Source organism: Mya arenaria, chromosome 15, assembly GCF_026914265.1.
Source record: "Mya arenaria isolate MELC-2E11 chromosome 15, ASM2691426v1".
In the NCBI taxonomy this organism is placed as follows: Eukaryota; Metazoa; Mollusca; class Bivalvia; order Myida; family Myidae; genus Mya; species Mya arenaria.
Genome location: NC_069136.1, coordinates 26,508,932 through 26,531,487, shown reverse-complemented (window position 1 = coordinate 26,531,487; position 22,556 = coordinate 26,508,932). Strand labels below are relative to the sequence as shown.

Genomic DNA, 22,556 nt, shown 5'->3' with positions numbered 1-22,556 from the left:
TTGTCGAACAAATAATTGAAAAAGCTTCATAATGGGTTTATATTTCAAATTTTATCCAAATTGATCCAAAAATAAGAAAGTTGTAGACCTATTTTGAAAAAAGATAGGAAATCGAAGTGAAATCCACATTTTGACAAGTGAAATCCACTTTTTGAGACGCGAAATCCACTCATAACTCATTTATTTTTAACAATTCACGTGAAATCCACTGGATTCCTGTATCACCCTGTACCCTTACACCGACATCTCACTATTATGTAAACCACAACAGTTACTTCCCCTAGATGTGTGATAGTGATATAAGACCTTTGTTTTGTATCACCAGGCACTTCTGTTGTGATTGGTTATGAAATCCTTTCTACGGCCATTCGCACTGTACCACTGCCCCTGGCATGTACAGAAGTTGTCAGTTCCTTGCAGAGGTGAAGGCACCCAGTACTGGTTCTGCCCAGGATAGGTGTGCGGTGGTTGAACTGTCACTCTGGGACCCTTCAATGTGCTCACGCCGGGACCCGGAGTATAAACTACTAACACCACCACCAGGCACCTTCAAAAGGTTGACAATGATTTTTTTCAGTTAATGGTACATAAATGAATACAAAAGTATGATTTTATCTTTTTGGACAATAATCTCTAGCTATTCAGAGCTATATAGGTCCAGATTTATCAATCTTAAAATGGTTTAATGGAAACCCAGTAGCCATGAATCTGTTTAAAGGCACGACGTTACAAGTTGTACGTTTTTGTGTTGTTGTTTTTGCTTCTTAGAATGCATTAAGTTCTACACTTAGCAACTGTCTGCACTTCGGCTTGGCCTCGCGTTTGAATAACATACGTGACACGGGATTTATATGTGACTGCAATCGTCACAGTCAAATCCCGATTTAAGAAGAGCGGTTGCCGGAAGAAAAAAGTAAGATAAATGGGGGTCCGGATGCACTATAGCCCTTTGCGAATACACCCCTTGGATTCTTTAACGTGCTTGGTATAAAGCAAACGGGCTATAACTTTCCAGTACTACGCAGCGGGGGTTCAAGGTACACACAATAGGCTATGGGCGCAGTTAAATTTTAGATTATAAATACAGAATTAATTCAAATTTGAAAATGAGTTGTGAAGACAGCTGTAATAAAGCTGATATGGCTGATACTAGAGGAACATTTCATGTGAAGATACGGGGGTGTTCTTTTGTAGAGGTTGGACTCGAACCCACACACTCTTTAGTAAAGCTGAATACGTTTGTATACTTCAACGCATTCTAGCTGTAGTGTTACTGTGTAAACAAATTCAATCAAAATTATGAGGAAAAGAAAGAGCAGTGTGTGTATACCACGTGATAAATTACGTCATATATGCTGCGTCGGAAGGCAAAAACATGCTTAAAATAAAGACTTAAATCAAATAAACTTTTTATTTACAACACCATTTAAAATGAAACAAAGGGCAGTCTATGCCGCTTAAAGAGCCCCGCATTTGTTTTATTTCCGAAATTTGAAGAGGTCATTAGTTTCATCAAACACTTCGACAAACCTGTTTTCAAAATAATGTTTTGACAGTGCTCCGTCAGACGACCGTATTGTGAAAAGGTTCGTCGAAGTGTTTTAAGAAACTAAACTCACAATCAAATTCTGGTAAAAGACCGAATGTGGGGCTCCGTAAGCGCCGAAGATTGCGCTATGTTTCATTTAAAATGGTGGAAAAATAGTGAAGTAATGTTTGTAAGTAATTTTAAATCAAAATATTGCCTTCCGACGTAGCATTTATGACGCAATTTATCACGTGGTATACACACACTGAAGAGACAAACGTGAGTGTCTTTTCAAGAAGACGCTAAACCGTCTTGGTATTTTACGCCATACATACTAAAATAAAATAATTTTAGTATTTGGATGCAATTTAAAAAGAATAAACGTTCATCCTAGACTACGCATATTGTTTTTGACCACATTGATCAATGTGTTTAATACATTTTGCAGTGAATGGATGCGGTAGTGGTGATGCTGCTGCTTCTGCTATTACTGCTGCTGCTTATGCTACCACTGCTGCTGCTGCTGCTGCTGCTGCTGATGATGATGATGATATACGTAGCCGCAGCAGCAAAAGAAGGAAATATAACTTCTATTGAGAGAGTATAATTAATGTTTGAATTAGGCCAATATGACATGACACATGATCGAACGCATGTGTCAGTGGATAAGACTGATTATAGAAACTGCAGTAGACTCGATGAATATCCCTTAAAATCCGCATAACTATAAAGGCATGTACTTAACTTGAATTCGATAGGGATTAATGAGGCAACATCTGCTATAAAATGCTGAACAATTACGTCTAAAAAACGGTATTGGCTTCATTTGATTACTTTTTGATTTGGGCCAAAGAAGACAACTCATAAACATATATGTTGAAGACAAAATTTTGACATATGTTGTTGTTGCACGGTGCATTCTTCAATGCTTTTTTTGCAGAAGCCAAACTGTCATTATAACAAAACGAAGTAATAAGTTGTGAAATGAAATTACCCAGGTTGTGGATATAGTAACTGAATTAAATATTCCTTCAATTGAAATACTAGTGAACAGGTAAGTGACTGATTTTTATGAAAGTACATTTACAGAGTCTTTGAATACTTGATTAACACGGACAAATTTACCCGCTTTGGTTTTTCGTATTTTTTTCGAGGTATTGTAATAGCCTATAGTTTTTTTGGCGTTCAAACTTTTAAGCTTGATCATAACTGAACACTTTAAAATTAATATCTTAGTTTGATTAGTAAGTGAATTTAAGTTATTATCTTATTAAAAAGGGATATAAACCTAATCTTTAATTTGATTTCATTTGTAACTAGTGTCTTGTTCTTTAAAACTGCGCTCTCACAGATTGAGCGTTTTGACATTTTTGTTTTGCAATGAGCATTTTTTCGCGAATGTCTGGACAACAGTGATAAAAGACTGCTGACAAAATATCACATCGCAGTTTTTCGTATTTACGTTTGAAAATTGATGTTATATGGCTAAAAGGGGAGCAGGACTTTTCAACCCCAAGATTTTTCAACCCCTTCTCAAAACGAAGACTTTTCAACCCTTAGACTTTTCAACCCCTATTTTAAAGACTTTTTAACCCCTACCTGTTTGGACTTTTCAACCCCTAAATCAAAGACTTTTCAACCCCTAGTTGAAACATTTTGATAGCCATATTGAAGACTTTTCAACCCCTATATCAAAGACTTTTCAACCCCTATTATTTTTTTCAGCCAGGTGTTGTCTTTTTCATTGTTTTTGCAACAAACTTAACCAATTGTTATTGAATTAAAGATTTGTTTGGCTTATTTGTTACACTTTTCTTCAAAGTATTGGATGAAATTTACAAAGGCTTTGCCTTGATTTACTAAGCACTTGATGGTTAGTGTTTTTTCAAAATAATATTCCGAACATTAACAATGGTACGGTAAAGTAAGATTTTGATGCCTGGTTACCCCGAACATTTTTTGAACGTAGGTATGAAAATGTGAAGCTTTTTAAACGATGAAAGAAAAACAAAACGGATGATAATCAATCTCACAATAAGCTTGTGATCATTATAAGATGCAACTGTCTTTAATTTAATCTTCGTAGGGGGCGTTAAAAGTCACGCCACCGTTTTGTAATCTGATTAAACAATTATTAGAGCCACATTTATATCAGTACACACTTGCAAAACTATTATTATGCATAAAATGACATAAAATAGATGCAACATTATTTGGAGTTTTAGTATCAAAACGTAGTCAGCTTTGTTAACGTAATTGTTTCCTGATGTTCCGGTATTTTGTAGTGGTGTTTTTTTTCTCTTTATTTCATGAGCGCGAAATACAGACATAAGATAATGATATATAGATGTTTACTCCGTTTCTGGAAAAGGAGACCGTGAATGGTGAATAATTTGCCATAATGGATCATATTCTTGAGACTTGGACTCAGAAAAACCATCATGAAGTATTCTCTTTTTAAACATAACTATTCTCGACAAGAAAAAATGAATAATGTATTGACACACATTTTATTGTAAACATATTAATCTTTTTCCAGTATTGCTCTTCAAATAATCAGTTTACAGTGAAATTAAAATTGAATATGGGCCAGTGGGCCTATGCCCTCCTCTACCGCACCTGACGGTATCCTTCTTCTTCTTCTTCTTAAAAGGGAAGTAACTACTGCGTGAAATATGAAATGTTTATAGTTTGATTAGTGGTATGTAGCCTGACCCATTTAAGCCGGTTTAACTGCGGATGTTTGATTTGCTCAGCTGAAGATATTTGTCACCACTAACCTTTTAGGTTTTGTTTTGCTGTCGCACACTGCCCCTTTGCATTGGTATGCGTCAAATAAATTGGAATAAAAAGATGAAATCGCCAAAATTTATTTTGCTTGTGTTGGCTGTGGTTTCAACCATCAGTGAGTATTTCAGAATCTATTTACAACAGCCTCTGGCTCAGCCTCAGAAAAGCGTCTCACGATAGTGCTACTATGTGACCGGGAAGTCGCTGTTTTCGATTTAAACACCTTGCTTGTTCAATGGGATGCAGAAACACATCAAATTTGCTTATGTTATTTTATGCCTTCTATGCATTGAAACTGCAAACTTAGTCTAAAATAATAGACGTGTTATACGGGATTCTTCCAATCCCTAACGTCTAAACGGGAATGTGCAAAAAACAGGGGTGTTTTAAAAATATTGAAATTGTTTTAAGTGAAGTATTTTATGGTTGAAATTGATCATAAAGAGTAATATTCATATTTTACCATGTAAGTGAAATGTTATTTTGCACTAAACAAGCATTTAATGCATAAAAACAAGTTGTTTACCTTTCCAATAAAACGAAAGTTGACTGACACAAACAACAATTATGCGAAGGGGAACAACTCGATACAATCGTAATAACTCGGCCTCCTCCGACAAAGCTTCGAGATAGACCTCGTTATACAATCGTAACAACTTGGCCATGGCCGAAATGTTCCGAGCGATTTAAAACTGTGCCATGAAGCCTTGCAGGTGCCCTTCATGTATATATCGTTATGTTTTGACAGAATGAAATGAAGAAAAGCCGTCAAACTCATAATTAGAAGTTGGATATTTATTTTTTGGGTACGGAACTAATATAAAATAACATTATCTGGTAATATTTCTTGTTTTTATGATATTTTATAGACGCTATATGCTTTTACCCGGAATCCTGATCGGAACAACTACCCACTTTGATACTAAACAATTTGTACATGAATGATTTGCCATATCAAAAATCTAAAACAAATCCGTCAACGTACAATTATTTGGACTAGCCATCTATGCACAGAAACTGAGCTCTGGTAACCCAAAATATATGCTTTTACAGAGAAAACACTGTTCAACCAATAAATAATTGATGTATCGAACATTGTTGCCAGAATGATCAACTTTCACTAGTCCATATAAAAAGCCGCTTCAGAGTCTTTGACAATTTTTGTTTTGGCGACTCTGCATGTCCATATCCTACTTGTTGATTTCCTAGCCAAAAATGACAGATCCCTGCGCTTAGTATATTGAGCGGAAAGATAACGGGCACCTGCAAGGTAGTTAAAAAATGGCAATGCTTTGTTGACAGATCGTTCTGAATTTTTATGTCTTGAAACACTAAGTGTAATATTAGAAAGGTATTGGCTAAAAATATTTTATTTGTAACTTTTGTGTTTTTATTTAACAATGCAGTGTTAAATATTGTGGAGTTACAATTGAAAAATATATTTTACATTGGTATGAATCAGTCGACTTGTGGCGTTTAGGGAACAAAATGAATATCCAAATGTTAAAAAAGTTCCCTAAACGTGCATTATTGTGGCTAAACTTTCACTATGTGGTAATGTATTATCCTAATATCTACTCCTGCCCTCTCCCATTTGCTGATTATGGTATCTTAGTTTTAAAACTCTGAATGATTTGCCTCACTTTATTTCGTCACACAAAAAAAAGTGTATTTTACACAAACATGAGCAATTAGTTTTGTCAACATAAGCAGGGTTCGAATTTAGACTCCCATACTCGCAAAATGGGAGCGACATTTGCAAATTGCAAGTGACTTTTATTCAAGCTTGCAAAATTCTGGCTTTTTCTAGACGACAAAATGTTAAAAGGAAATTAGAATAAACGTGAACTTAACGTCACTTCGTAGTCGAGTGTAATCAGCCTATAAATGGCATGTTTACACTACCAGTATAGAGTAGGCTGTACGGAGTCACGCTCTAATAAGTTTTCAAAAATAGAACAAATACAGGAAAGGACAAGTAAAATCTTTCCGGGATGCTCCGAGGCGTGCCCAATACAAACTGAATACAAATGACGTAATCACCTAGCTCAGTCATTGGCTAATTTTAGCGATTTCACGCACTATATGTAAACCCCATCAACCTTTTAATATATATCAGCTATATAATATGTGTCAAAGTGAACAATGTCAATGGACAGCTTTGTTATTAAAAAGCGGCCAGCATCCGATGAGTCATCCGTACCCCCCAGAAAGAATAAGCTATCAACAAAATGTAGTAGTCGAGTCATTCAAGATTGATATTTTTTAATATTCATAGTATGTGTAAGGTGTAAATATCTACTTTAATTAGACAATATTATAAGGGAATAAAGCAAATAATAAAATTGCAAATTAATTTTTTATTTTGCGAGTTGCCTCAAAAAACACTCGCAAAATTTTGCTAGTGCTCTTCAAAGTTAAATTCGAACCCTGATAAGACCAAAAATAAATAAAAATGGTTTGGTTAGGATTACATCCTTTTCAAAAACAGGAAGGGTAGGTAAGTTTTTTATATTTTTGTATCTATTTTTTTTTATAAGCTTTATATAAGAACATTATTTTCATCATCGTAGAATGGTGTTAAAGTTCTGTATAACTATAAAGCATTAGAGATTTTAAACTACATATAAAAACACACTTATAAAAAGTTTTTTTTATCTTTCTTACCAACTAAAAACGAAAAAAATAAAGTAGGTCGGCGCCTATTTCGTAGGTAGGTTATGGTAACCCAAATCAAAAGCATTTTTTTTGGCCTAAGCTACCCAAGCAGTTCAACCTTTTCACGAAATGCCACATTTAAAAAAAAACAAATGCCACATTTTGGTGGTGAAAAATGGTTGAAATTTCGTGGCAGTTAGTGAAATTCCTGTTAAGCCACCAAGTGCCACATATTTTTCATCTTTATTTGTCACCCAAATTAGCATTGTTTGTTGGAAGTTGATGGCAAATAATTTAAGTAACAGTTCAAGAATGAGTCCTATAGAAAAAAACGAGAGGGTGCAGGCCTTGCAGCACCCTGCTTAAGTCCCACAAGCTAAAAGACCTGTTATAATTGTGTGGTTTTAAACAATATTTATTAACAGTCTACCGGGTATATATAGCAAAACCCAAACAGTTTTACAAGTCCAGGATTTTTCTTTGGGAACATAATTATTAGTCAATGTATGAGCTTTAAATATAGCTGAAAGACAAGTCATTATCATGTCAAATGATTTTTATTCAGTCTGTTTATTTACATGAAACTTGAATCAATGTAAAAAGTATTAATTTCATGAACATGCTTCATTCTGTTCAATAATTATAATCCTTTGAGATGCTTTATAGTAACAATATATTATTATTTTACTGAGTTTATAATTTGATTTAACATTTTCATTTTCCATATTGGGATTCTAAAATAACTATTCAATTCCTTTGTAAATAGCCATGACCCGATACATATGGTGTCAATTAATTTGTTTTTATAATTATCATATGAAACCACACTTAAACTTGCCGCTTTCTTTTTATATTACTTTCTGATACATACATGTAGACACATGTTTAATTGATACAAGATATTGTATTTAAATATGCGCCATTATGACTGTATATATATATACATTGGATGTATTATACGCAACAAAGATACATTTATTCAGATAATAATCAGAAACATTTATATGACATGCCTAGGGTAAATCTGCCTCCTGGGGCTTATATGGTAATTGGAAAAAATAAAAATGGTATTGTATGTAAAAAGCCAATAGTTTGTTTTAGAAATGTACATACTCATATTGATAAAGCTTACATTATAAGGCCATAAAAATAAAATGGTTAGGGTTACATCCTTTTCAAAAGCAGGTAGAGTGGGTAGGATATTTTTTGCCTTAAATAAAAAAGTTATGTCATCATTGGAGAATGGTGTTAAAGTAATGTTCTGTATAAAGCTTTAAAGGTTTTAAACTACATATTAAAACACACGCTTGAAAAATATCTTTTTTTGATTTCTTTTTAACAACTGACTATTAAAGCAGGGTCAGCACCTATTTGGTAGGGTTGGGTTATATTGTTAAGAAGTGTTAATAAAGGATAAAAAGCTAGAGTAATAAAAACACCCTAAAATGCACCATTTTCGAAAATAAATTATTAACTTCGCTGCAAACACTTTAAATCAAATAAATTTCAGTTCTGAGGAAGGGGCACAGGTTAAAAGGTCACCCCCCTGAGTTAAGCCCCCTCTATCATCTAATCAGGGAGCTCTCCTGAAGTGTCCTAATATCCTAAAGAAGGAAGAACTATAAATTGTTTTATATCATCAACTGACAACTAAAAAATGATAAATTAACATCTTGTTTGTTGACTACCAACTGTAAAATCATCAGACAGGTATTGTTTATATTATATATGTAAACCAAATATAAACACTTTTTATTGTACACTTTTCGGTCATGTGCAAAAGCCTCACACAAAGTTTATTGTGCAATTCAATTCGGTTCTCATTTAAATGCTTTTCATGTGGTTTTATCTTCTTACTGTTGGTTACATGGTGTAATGACATTTGTTTCCTTCTTTCAAGTGATAAGGCCTAAAAAAAAATGTTTGTTTTTGGCTAACCGCACCCTACCTAATAAAAACTGCCAACCCTAAAATGAACAACACTGTCTTCCCATTATAAACATTTTTTTTAAACATAAACTGCCATTAATTTCTGACAAAATAAAGCTCCATAACTGAAAGAGTCCCTATAATTTGTTTAGGGATACAAATGTTCAAACATTTATTGGGAAAAAATAAACTTGTACAATTTGGGCAGCAGTCAAATTTCGGACTTGGCCTCAAAAATATCTGCTTTAAAAAAGGTTCTTTTGATTTCAGTTCTGTACGTCAAGTCAATGGAGGCTGAAGACAAATCTCAAAAGAGACTGATGTAAGTTACAATTAATGATTTTTTTTCAGGATTTTAAAATCCTTTTTTAATGTTCTAAAAAGAATAATACAGTTATTTTTTTAATGAATACTAATTGATTCCAAGTTGACAATAAAATTCACACAAACAGGGATGTGATTTGTTCACGGATTCGCGAAATTCCGTGGATCTAATGGCTCAAGGGACCCCTCAAACCCCTCAATGTTTTAGCTCACCTGAGCACGAAGTGCTGACAAGGTGAGCTATTGTGATCGCCCTGTGTCCGTCGTAGTCGTCCGTTGTCATCGTCGTCCGTCTTCGTCCGTCGTCAACAATTTGACTGTAAACACTCTAGAGGTTTTTTGGGCTAAATCTTAATGAAACTTGGTCAGAATGTTGAGAATAAAACCTTGGACAAGTTCGATGTTGGGTCATCTGGGGTTAAAAACTAGGTCACCAGGTCAAATTAAAGGAAAAGCTTGTTAACACTACAGAGGTCACATTTATTACTGTATCTTCAGGAAACTTGGTCAGAATGTTAATATTAATAATCTCTAGGTCAAGTTCGTATCTGGGTCATGTGTGGTCAAAAACTAGGTCACCAGGTCATAATGAAGGAAAAGCTTGTTAACACTCTAGAGGTCACATTCATGACTGTATCTTCATGAAAGTTGGTCAGAATGTTTATATTAATAATCTTTAAGTCAGGTTTAAATCTTGGTCATGTGCGGTCAAAAACTAGGTCATCAGGTCAAATCATAGGAAAATCTTGTTAGCACTCTAGTGGTCAAATTTATGACTGTATGTTCATGAAATGTTGTCAGAATGTGTATATTGATTAGCTCTAGGCCAAGATTGAAGGAAAAGCTTGTTAACAATCAAGAAGTCACATTTATAAATGTTTCTTCATGAAAGTTGGTCAGAATGTTTATATTAATAATCTCTAAGTCAAGTTTAAATCTGGGTCATGTGCGGTCAAAAACTAGGTCATTAGGTCAAATCATAGGAAAAGCTTGTAAGCACTCTAGAGGTCACATTTATGACTGTATGTTAATGAAACTTAGAAAGAATGTTTATATTGATTAGCTCTAGTCCAAGTTCGAATCTGGGTCATGTGCAGTCAAAAACTAGGTCACCAGGTCAAATAATAGGAAAAGCATGTTAACACTCTAGAGGCCACATTTACGACCATATGTTCATGGAACTTCATCAGATTGTTATTCTTGATGATCTTTAGGTAGAGTTTGAAACATGGTAATTAGAGGTAAAAAACCAGGTCACTAGGTCAAATCATAGAAAAACTTTATAAACACTGCCCCTGTCACAATTGCCCTCGCCCTGAAAACACTTATTTCACACTTGAATTGGATCAGGTTAGCGATACAGGGCCCTGAGGTTTCATTTTTTAGACTGATAAAAAAAATTTGGTTGCTTTTGGGTGTAAGAGTTCATATTCCAGTTTGCTTCAAATTTGAAGCTAGGAAAACCCTCAAAAGAGCTTCGTAAAAGTTTTTCTTCTTTAGCAGTGTGCTTTTGACCCCAAGAGCGCCCCAAGAACTCAATGTCGAAATGGTTTCATCCGACCAGCTGCCAGGTCAATCACATCCCTGAATAAAATGACAAAAACATTCACTTTATAAAATTGACAAAAAAGTTTTTTTCCACCAAATGCACAATCATTGTACTAAATCTTTTATTCATGTGTTCATCGATCCAACAATCATTCTATGGTAGTGGGATACCGATAACGACACACTGTCCATAAATAATTAGGCTTTTAGATTTTGTCAATGTTCTATATATATATTGACAATAGTTTTTTCATTTTATTTATTGGGATGGTTCAGTTAATATACACACAGTGCACCAGTTCGGTTTGATCATGAAACTTGGTGCTAAAAAAATTGTTACTACTGACAATAGGCACTGTATATTTAATAAGGCCTATAAACTCAGACTCTAATAATATTTTAGTTATGTCTGTAATTTGAATGAATAAAATGCTGAATAAAAGGCTGTATATCACAGGGCGATAAAGATAATATTTAAACAAAAAAAATGTAGATCAAGTAGATTCAGCAGGTTCAGCCTCTCTGAATAAGAAACATTCATTTTCAAAACCTATTAGTATGAAAAGTAGTCAATTATCTGAGATGGTATAACCATGCCGTGATTCACTTAAGTGAAGTTAAATAAGGCATTTAACACTGAATAGATGCTGATACAGCTGCTGAAATAGTGTAATTTGCCCTCCTCTCAATTGAAGACGGTATATCGAATGTTTTTCCCTGAATAAAAGACATTATATCCACTGAATGAAAGACTTTCTATAGACCATCCTTTATAGACTGATTAAAAGATGTTTTGGCAACAGATTGTGTGGCTCTTGTTTGTCAATTTATCATTATAAAAAAAATAAAAAAATGCATATGTAACCTGTATGTTTACTCGGAAAATGCCTGTAACTTGTTGCTTAATTGCAATCTATGTAACTAGGTAATTTAAAAGCCTGTCAAACTTGAAATGATTTTTAAATGTTGTTAAACTACAGTGTTTTTCCACCTTTTTGTGAATGGAGTCAGTGTCCATAGAAGTCTAAAAATAGCAAAATGTGCCGAAAATTGTGAATTTACGACAGTATATTTCAAACAAGGAATCAAAGCGAAGGCACTTTGAGATACAGATTGTGAAGATATTGAAGAGATTAGGAATGCATTTAAACATAGCTGTACGTGTTGACTTGTAAGAGTTGAAAAATGTATAATTTTATGGATTGTGAAGTTGGCCGAATTTCAGAAATTCTCACACTCACTCTTAGTGATTTTCCAATGATCGATTACAAGGGAAAATTGATTGGATGTGCCTGAAATTGGCAACAACCAATTGTATTTGGTCATTATTGCTTGTCGATTCTACTGGCCAGTTGGTTTTCTTCTTTCCTCTTGTAATTTGGGTTCTGTTTATGTCTCCCAATTTTCTCCTCTGTGTTTGTATATACATTCAGAAGTTGTTTTTGATAAAAATATGGCTGAAAGCAACATCAACACTAAATAACTTCAAGTGTATACTCATAACAAAAGCATATTTAAGGATTGCAAGTTATTGCACAGGACTATAATTAAGGTCTTGTCAAAAACCGATTGTACTGTCGATAATCGGTTACTTGAGTTGAACCCATTATCCATAGTCGAACTGGAACCGATTCTGAACACTTCTCACTCTTATTATATCATGTTCACCAGAGAGATCCCAGGACTGGGGCCTCATCCTAGAGTGACCAGGTCAGCTCATTTCAGTAAGAGAACATGTATGGCCTCAACCAAAATATGTTAGTTTTTATCTACCGCCACCTCTTCTTATTTTTCCATTGGCAAACTGCAGCTGGTCAGGTGGCAGGGTTTTTCTATAGTTTACACATGTCCGACTATCGGACCCATTCCCAATGCAAAATATATGGGGGTTTTACCAGTCTTCAGAAAAAAATCCCAATAAACGGGAAGTATTTTTACCTGTACTGATTCATTCAACATCCTAATAAATTATGTGATGTAAAGTTTTGGAATAATTGAATTCAGAAATCATTGACTTTTCATGACATTCAGAGATCAGTATGAAATATTATCTGTCATGATTTATTGGAATAGATATTTACACCCCAAAGATCGATATTTCAGCCGTTTTAGCTCTTTTAAAAGGGAAAGAAACTAATAATTAGTAATTTCCTCATTAGTAGGAGATTGAAAAGCTTGTTCTTTTAACTGTAAATTTTCAAATTTAGGCATATTCCCTACGCAAATTTTCCCAAAATGTCTAGGGTCTTTTTCCCAAAATGGGCGGAAATAGCCCTGGGTGGGGCCTCAACCAACAGTGATCATGTGGGGCTGCAGTCTAGATTGACCTGGCTGGTGCCCTGCAGAATAGAAACAGAGGCGACATCTACCAAACTAGGTTAGTTTTTATCATTTATTTTTATTTATTTTAAATATCACCACCTTTACCTGTGTTTGCTGTAGGGAATTTCCTGGTGGGGCCTCTGCCCACAACGGCCAGGCCACTGCTCTGCAGTACCAAAACTCAGGGGACTTCTACCAGGAAATCAAGGAGCTGAAAAATCGCATTAAGGAGCTGGAGAAAGGGTAAGTCATAGAGAGTTGGAACAGTCAGTAAGCCTTTTTGTAATGAATCTTGTCAGTGACAACACCTTATACAGAACAATGAATTGCACATTATATTTGTATTGACATTGAATGTGTCATTAAGTTGAATATTGATAACATTTGAATTCATGGTATTATTAAAAAAAAATATTTCAAGAGGATTTACCAATTACATGGTGCCGGGCCTGTGTCGAGGTAGCTGCTTGCAACAATTTTTACAGCAGTTCTTTATAGGTGTTATTTACCTGCGATTCCTGGTATCTAATGCCAAAAGCTGTGTATATTTTTTTTATAATTTGAATGTTAAAATCCAAAATGAATCAGTGCAAACAGAATTGGTTCAATTGAAAAAAAATAACAAAATTGTGTGTGTTTTCTCACCGACTTTCAATAAATAGCATAAATTGACAGATAGATATACCTTTGCTTTTTTGTTAACTTCAAGAATTGTAGGGGTGAGGGGTGGGTGTGGTCTAGTGGTATACCCCGTGCCAAAAAAGCTTCGCTAAAGCGTCGCAAAACGATGCTAAAAGCGCCGCAAAACGATGCTAAAAGCGCCGCAAAACGATGCGGTATTGGCAAAAAAAACGAAGCTTTAGCGAAGCTTTCAATTGTTAAAAGCGCAGCTTTTTCCTTTTTTGTTTGAAATAGCGAAGCTTTGTGCTTATTGGCCAAAAAGCGCAGCTATTCGCAAAAGCTGCGCTTTTTGCTTGAAATAGCGAAGCTTTTGCGAAGCTTTGTGCGGAAAAAGCGCAGCTATTCGCAAAAGCTGCGCTTTTTGCTTGAAATAGCGAAGCTTTTGCGAAGCTTTGTGCAGTATTGGCCAAAAAGCGCAGCTTTTGCGAATAGCTGCGCTTTTTGCCTGAAATAGCGAAGCTTTTGCGAAGCCTTGTGCGGTATTGGCCAAAAAGCGCAGCTATTCACAAAAGCTGCGCTTTTTGCTTGAAATAGCGAAGCTTTGTGCGGTATTGGCCAAAAAGCGCAGCTATTCGCAAAAGCTGCGCTTTTTGTGGCAAAAAAAACGCAGCTCTTCTCAAAAGCTGCTTTTTTCCCTCCAACCCTCTAATACAATAGGGGATAAAAAGCCTCAGACTGGTGTAACAAAAAACTTTTAATAAAATATATATCATATATACATCAATGCCAAGTTTATCACTAGTTCCCATATGATATGAAATAATATCCCATTGATACCTGTGTATAAACTTCCCCAATAAAGAATTAAAACAAAACATTATGACCTTTTATTGCTGTATTAAAATGTGAAATTGTTGAATATCAATTTTTTTTCACTGATACTATAGTCTCTATTAAACCACATGGAAGCATATTCTAAATGTTTGAAATCAATATTTATACTTAATATTGTTCATTTTTGTTTAGATCTTTTAATTATTTACACCATTAGTTGGTGTAGAGGCATACCTTTCAGTATGATACCTAAATTGAAAACTATTTTTTTCAATTCTATTCAACTACATAGTAAAATTACTTTTTCCATACTCTGCCTTATGTTGCCCTTTTATTAAATTTAGAGGTTCTTTACAGCTCTGTTTATTACACAGTGTGAACTACCAGATTGTTAATTAATACTTTACATAATAGATCAATCCAATTTTCAATATCTGGTAGGCCATCTGGCAGATAGCAGTTTTATTACCCCTTGTAAAACAACACTGATTCTTATCAGATGTACATTTAATGGAAAAACATTCTGATAGATATTCTGTTAAGCCGGAAGGGTAAAAATAAGAAATCAATGAGTTTTAAAACTATATCTTATAAATTTCATTGTATTTTTAAGAGCTGGATATCATTTTGAAATATAAAGTCCAACATGTTTAAGAAAATAGTTACTGAGGTTATTAAGTAATTGATAAACAACTAAAATAAGTATAAGATCAGAATATTTTAAGAACTCACCAGTATTGCATGTCATCTTTTACAAAACATCAAATGATTGGATTGTCATTCCAAAGCATAGTCCATGTTCATCTGATCTTATGATAGTTATATCATAAATTTAATATCATTAATTTATCCCTTTAATCATCAATGGTTGTTATTTGTGTAAATTCATTAATTCCTTTAAAAACATGCAACCCTTCCTGCTGAAATCCCAACAAAATGGCCGCCCCTATTTTAAATTTGGTTCTGAGATTCTGATTGGTTGTTGTACAAATATGGCTTATCATGGGAATGGCTTATGAACAAAGCATTAAGATCTATGATGATAACATGTAAAGAAATTTAAGTATTATGAATTCTGTGAATATTCAGTTGAATGCAATTAATAACTGTTTATTTTGTAAGTGTATTATTTGGCATAATATTATAAAATTATGATTTATTGCATTGATTTATTAAAAATATCCTTTTTTTATTTTATTTTGAATCATTAATTGATAATTCATTTATTCATCCAGTCATTTAAAAGTAACTAATTAAGTAAAGTAATTAATCAATTTATTAATTATTTATTAATTTATTTATTCATCATTCAATTATTTATTCAAATTTTCATTCATTCATTCATTCATTCATTCATTCATTCATTCATTCATTCATTCATTCATTCATTCATTCATTCATTCATTCAATCACTTATCAACCAACCAATCAATCAACCCACCAGTTAATCAATCAATACATCAGTAAATCAATCAAACATTCACATTCATTCATCATTCATTCATTTGTGCAATCAATCAATCATTCATTCATTCATCCATGTATTATTTTATTTTTGGATTCAACCCTTTTTTTTCCATATTTCATTCATTCATCAAGAGATTGAATTCTTCATTCAATCAGGAATAGAATGTATGAATTTGATGAATGACTGAATATTTTTTTATGTTATTGTAGATTTACACATGGATAAACTAAAACAATTAAATTACTGCTGATAAAAAAAATTCTTAACTTGAACATGAATTATTGTAATTGAGATGAAATGCAGAATTTATAAAAGAAAAAATTCTTCAGCTTAGAAAAAGCACTTATTATTTATATAATACACTTAAAACGCAAAAAAGTGCACCTACAAAGAAAAAGATAAAAAAAAAAAAAAGCTTCGTCTTTTCTTTTAAAGCTTCGTCTTTGGTTGAAAAGCTTCGTCTTTTCCAATAAATATTGGCCATCTTAAATTTCAAAAAGACGAAGCTTTTTATGCAAAAGACGAAGCTTTTATGTTAAAGACGAAGCTTTTATTTAAGGAAAATATGGCTTAAACAAAAAGACAAAGCTATTTTTCAAAAGACGAAGGTTTAGCGAAGCTTTTTTACTAAAAGCGAACCTTTCATGAAAAAAAACGCAGCTTTTGCGAAGCTTTTGAAAAAAGCGAAGAAAAAGCACAGCTTTTGCGAAGCTTTCGAAAAAAACGCAGCTTTGGAAAAAAAGCGCAGATTTAGCAAGAAATAGCTTCGCTAAAGCTGCGCTTTTTATAAAGCTTCGTTTTTATTTGGCACGGGACGTGTCCGCCTCTCACCCATGAGGTTGTGGGTCGGATCCCCACCAGAGGTACCTTCTCAGGGCCTCTCAATAAGGACACAGTAGGTACTGGTTTCTGTCTAGAAAACGGACTCGAGAGTGGTTTTATAAGCTCAGCTTTCGTCACGATCAAGTTAAAATAAATTAGTATATACTAAGAATTGTAGGGATTGATTTTTGCTCAGACATTTGCATTAAAAACAGTAGGATTTTAGTACCTTTAGTACCCAAACAGTCCCCTCCCCCCCCCCCCCCCCCCGACTTTTTACATGTAACCACTTTTAGACCCATGAAAGTTAGATAATTATGCCCCCACAAAGTGGCGGCATATAGGGTTGCCCTTGTCCGTACGTACGTCTGTCCGTCTGTCTGTCTGTCTGTACGTACGTACGTCCCGAAGATTGTTTCCGATCTAATTCTTGAAAACCGTTTGTCCAATCCTCACCAAACTTTAAACACATGTTTGTGACCATAATATCTTGATCAAGTTCGATAGTCATGGAAATCGCTTTAGTCATTTAGGAGTTACGGCCCTTTTTTGCCAAAAATACTTCAAAAATATATGTTTCCAATCTAATTCTTGAAAACTGTTTGTCCAATCCTCACCAAACTTTAAACACATGTTTGTGACCATAATATCTTGATCAAGTTCGATAGTCATGGAAATCGCTTTAGTCATTTAGGAGTTACGGCCCTTTTTTGCCAAAAATACTTCAAAAATATATGTTTCCAATCTAATTCTTGAAAAGTATGTGTCCAATGTGGATCCAACAAGTTTTTTCCTGCCTGAATGGCGCCATGTAACCTATACAGTCTTGCGATGCCGTAAAACCCAACTCAACTCAACTTATCCTATATGTGCAGATTATCCTGAATAATCATTATGGCTTATTTTCTGTGACAAAAAATCGAAGTGGGGGCATCCGTGTCCTATGGACACATTTCTAGTTCAGAATGAGTTGAAATAAGGTCTTGAATATTATTATGACTATTTTGGCTTTCAGGAGAAAGGTGTATCCAGAGGTCCCTATTTTGAATTACAAGGACAGGAAACGAATATTGGTAAGAATTTCCTCACATTAATTCAAGTTTCAGAAGGCAAATCATTTTTTAATTTGTTCTGATATCACTGCCAAGAATTATGGTAGGTAATAAGGGGTTTTCTTCACCAAGTGCAATGGAGGCTGTATAGGAATCACAAATTTTGTCATGTTCGTCCGTCCCATTTTTGTTCTGTCCATATCTATCAGATTTCAAAATTATTTGCTAGATGTGACCACCATAGCATGTGGATATGTCACCATAAGTCCCGTGTCCCAACCTTCGAGGTCAAGGTCACAGCAACCATTGGTACTTCATAATATTTACTATATTAGCTTTACTGAAGATAGTTTGTGTGGTCTATATCTTTGTTATGCATGGTCAGATTTTAAGACTATTTGACATTCTGACACTTGGGCGTGCAGAGGTTTTAATCAGGGGTATTAATCACATTCTGTGTATGGCTCTAATTTTAGAAAATTGTGTCAAAATATTTTATTGGGCTCTGAGAACATTTTGTCGAGGTACATTTTACGTAGGGTTTTAGCCAGGGTTTAAAAAGGACCGGGTGTTTCAGAAAATGGACAGGGTGCTGAGGGACAAAAGGGTACATTGTATCGGGCAGTGAATAAGTAAAGCATAATGAATTTCATAGAAAATGTTAGAAATTGTTCTTATTTGAAGTACCGTAATATTAGGCTTTGAACTACCAAATATGTAAAGTTTGTTTGAATTCATAATCATATTTCTAGTTGTATACAAAACAAAAGAAATATTTGATTATCTTAAGCATTTAATTCTTTGAAGGCAGGAGGGTACACATTCTAGTCTCCATAAGGGCAGAAGGGTGCTTACCAAAAACAGACAGGATGCAGCACACTAACACTAACTTAAACCCTAATTCACACATCCAGTCATCAAAGTTTGACTTTTGGATGAACAAGCCCAAGTCTTTGTACTATTGCTATTAACATCAAATTTTTTATCAAGGCCTGCTATATAAAATTCAGAATTTGAGCAAGCCCCGAAGTCATTTAACCAGTGCAGGGCTTGCGGGCTTGTGTTTATTTCTACCACTGCACATTTAGGGAAAACATAGAAATACCCCACAATCAAGGAAGTAAAATTATCATATTTTAAGCATTAAATTCAGATTGATGAATCAAGGCATGACGAAAGATGAATATAACAAGTTATAAAATAGATTTGAGTTGGGTTTAGTCTTCTGCTGAGCCCATAATGTGTATGCAATTGTCAAATTCATGGATTATGGAACAACACTCAAAAGAAATGGAACCATTATTGATTACAGTCCTTTATAGAAAACTGAATGGGACATATACACATTATAATAATTTTGCTATTTTTAAAGGGGCTGTACTCCGTATGATGAAATAGCAAAAAAGAAGAAAATTGTCAAAAACTGACATAAACTTGGCATCGTTGTGTACAATGCATTGAAACTTACTAACAGAAGTACCACATAGTTTACAATTAATTTTTTTTCCGCAGTTTTTTGGTATTTTTCCATTAAAAAAGATTACTAGGTATGTCTACCTAGTAGAATTCATTCCTTATGCGTGATTGGCTCGTCGATGTTATCACGTGATATTACCAAGTTAGGTATGTAGCTGAAATATTCCATCTGTTAAGGGAAAGCCTTCGTAGCACAGTGGATACAACACTGGACTGCAATTTTGGCGGTCTGAACCCGGTCTCCGACTCAATTTTTTTTTACATTTTGGTATATTTTTACAATTATGATATCAAAGAGTAAAACATTTTATTGAATAATTGTCCTGGGATTCGTAACAGAAAAAAACTTTTTTGAGTGCCAATCTGGTGTACAGTCCCTTTAAGAAGAAATGAAATCTCTTTTCCTAAATAAAGCATGGCAAATCTATTGAAGTGTTTAAACTGAGTTATTGAGAGCTTGCAACTCAGTCACAAAAAGTTGATATATGCTCAAATCTTGTCTCGAAGGCAGCAATTTTTAAAGCATTTGTAAAGCAATGGGGACGTGAGTAGAATGTCATATAATACATGCAGAAAATGCATAATTAAGTAATTTTAAATAAACTTGCATTTGGCATGGAAAATTTGCTTTCCCTACGAATATTCCTATATTCCTACAATGAAAATAATACTTTAGAAAAAAAAATAATTCAAATTTATTATTCGGTTTGATATTTCCTTTATAAATCTTGTATCATCACATACCAATACGCTGCCAGTACAGGCACTAGTATTCATTAAAAATGGAGTTCCCTGTTTACCACTGAGTAAGTAGGTTTGAATATTTGTTTATCTGAATTACACAATATTTAGAGAGGAAACATATTATTTATATTCCGGTAATAAACGTTGATTCACATATTGAAGGGAAAACAATCTTCCGTGTTCATAGCGTTAGTTAATACAAAGATTATTCAATTAATTATCGGCCACCCAATTCTCTAAAAATATATTTTTGTACAAAACTTGATCATTGTTTTATCCCTGCTTATCAGTAAACATCGGCAACCTTAGTCTTATATAATCAAAACTTATTTTTGACAATACTACATTGTCATTTTATCCCTACTGATCAGTAAACATCCGCGACCTATTTTAGTCTTAATTAAAACCGTTTTTTGACAATACTCGTCCATAGTTTTATCCCTACTGCTCAGTAAACATCGGCGACCTAAGTCTTAATCAAGACCGATTTTTGACAATACTCCATTGTTATTTTATCCCTACTGATCAGTAAATATCTGCGCCCTATTTTAGTCTTAATCAAAACTGTTTTTTGACAAAACTCGTCCATCGTTTTATCCCTACTGCTCAGTAAACATCGGCGACCTAAGTCTTAATAAAAACCGATTTTTGACAATACTCGACCATCGTTTTATCCCTACTGCTTAGTGTACAATCATATGATATCACAATTTAATAAAATTTCAGATCACAGGAGGTGCCGGATTTGTTGGGTCGCACCTCACAGACAAGCTGATGTTACAAGGACATGAGGTGTACGTCGTAGATAACTTCTTCACTGGACGCAAGAAGAACGTTGAACACTGGATCGGCCATAACAACTTTGAGCTCATCCATGCTGATATTGTGAACCCACTCTTTATTGAAGGTAGCTGCTCATGTTATTTTTCTGGCTCTACCAATAACAGCGTTACTACCGGTACTAGCTGATTAATTAAAACAAAAGATAGGGGGTATGGAGGAGGGATGGTAAACAGTTTGAAATGAACTTTTTATGAAATGCGCATATTTTACACAAGGATGCCCCATTTAAACTAGTAGTAGTCAAATTTAATTTGGTGTTGATCACCAACCTCATATATCATATTTGGAGAAGGCATACATCCCTAATCCCCCCCCCCCCCCTTAAGTATCTGGTTGTGGTATTCATTAAACTCATTTCTAAACTTAAGTCGCTTAATAAAAAGAATTTCCCAAATTTGTTATTTTCATTGACCTTATTGAAAACAAAACCTTACTTAAATGATAAAAACACTTCTACATTTCTTTTAATTTGACTTTAAAAGTTTTAAGAAACCGAGTTAAGTAAGGAAATGACTTACGGTAAGATGCTTCATGAATATGGCCCCTGATACACAAATATGTAAATAATTGATTCCTGGTGACACCCTATTATATTTGTATATTTCTGTGATGGGCTTTATATGCTTAAGAAGAAAATGTAAGTACGGTAATAGGCGGAACATAATATAAAAAACTTATTTGGCCATGAAAAATTGCAAATGAGGCCTATGTGTTTGATTTCAGTTGAAATAAAAGCAAAAAATATAACTGGTCACTTTATGTATAAAGATAAGGTAGTATTGCAGAAGTAGATTTTTGTGTGCACACAAGGTTACTGTGAGATACAGATTCAGAAAACACAGTGTTATACAGATTTTTTACGTTTAAACCACTTAATGTTTAAGACAGAAGTTGAAAGGATGGAAATAAATTACAATTTTGTTGCCATATTTGAGAGATCTACATTAGTTTTAGACTTTCATAGATATTTCATCTTCTATCTCCATCATTTGTTTGCCACCATAGGACATGCCGTCATAAAACATTGATGTTGACATCAGATCCAATATATTTGATTGACGTCACTTCCGGTATACCATATGATTAAAATCACTTCCTCTTACATACATGCCATATTCCCCATATATTTGATTTTTTGGCAAAACTATAATAAATATATGAATAATAGTTGCGGTCACCTTCATCTGAGGCCCGATTTCTCGCAAAAGAATGAAAATGTTATCTGATCACATATCTTAACTTTTTTGTGTTTATTTCAGTGGACCAGGTCTATTTTCACAAGTGTCAGTTTTCCCGACTACATCACATATGTAAACTGTTTTTGTGCTTATTTCAGTGGACCAGATCTATCACCTAGCCTCACCGGCGTCCCCACCTAACTACATGTACAACCCAGTCAAGACACTGAAAACAAACACCATTGGCACAATTAATATGCTAGGTAAGCATTGCCAAACATTCCCTTAAACTTGTACATATTTGGAAGAAAAAGGTCAAGGTATTTTCATAGCATCTGTGTTATTTGTCGTCAGCTGCGTTCTTGTTGGCAACATTTTAAGTGCAAAAACTTTGACCTTTGCTATAACTAGTCGATCAC

At 34.1% G+C, this 22,556-nt stretch overlaps 1 protein-coding gene across 1 annotated transcript in view; it reads left to right on the top strand.

Annotated features, from left to right (window-relative positions):
* The first annotated feature begins 4,271 nt into the window (after positions 1–4,271).
* The window catches only part of LOC128219877 (UDP-glucuronic acid decarboxylase 1-like), a 32,209-nt gene continuing 13,924 nt past the window's right edge, over positions 4,272–22,556 (top strand). Inside the window, exons 1-6 of the mRNA XM_052928013.1 lie at positions 4,272–4,433; positions 9,176–9,227; positions 13,220–13,342; positions 17,860–17,917; positions 20,843–21,023; positions 22,296–22,400. Of these exons, the coding sequence (XP_052783973.1) occupies positions 4,355–4,433; positions 9,176–9,227; positions 13,220–13,342; positions 17,860–17,917; positions 20,843–21,023; positions 22,296–22,400 (598 nt within the window). The 5' untranslated portion in view covers positions 4,272–4,354. The remainder of the gene's footprint in view (positions 4,434–9,175; positions 9,228–13,219; positions 13,343–17,859; positions 17,918–20,842; positions 21,024–22,295; positions 22,401–22,556) is intronic.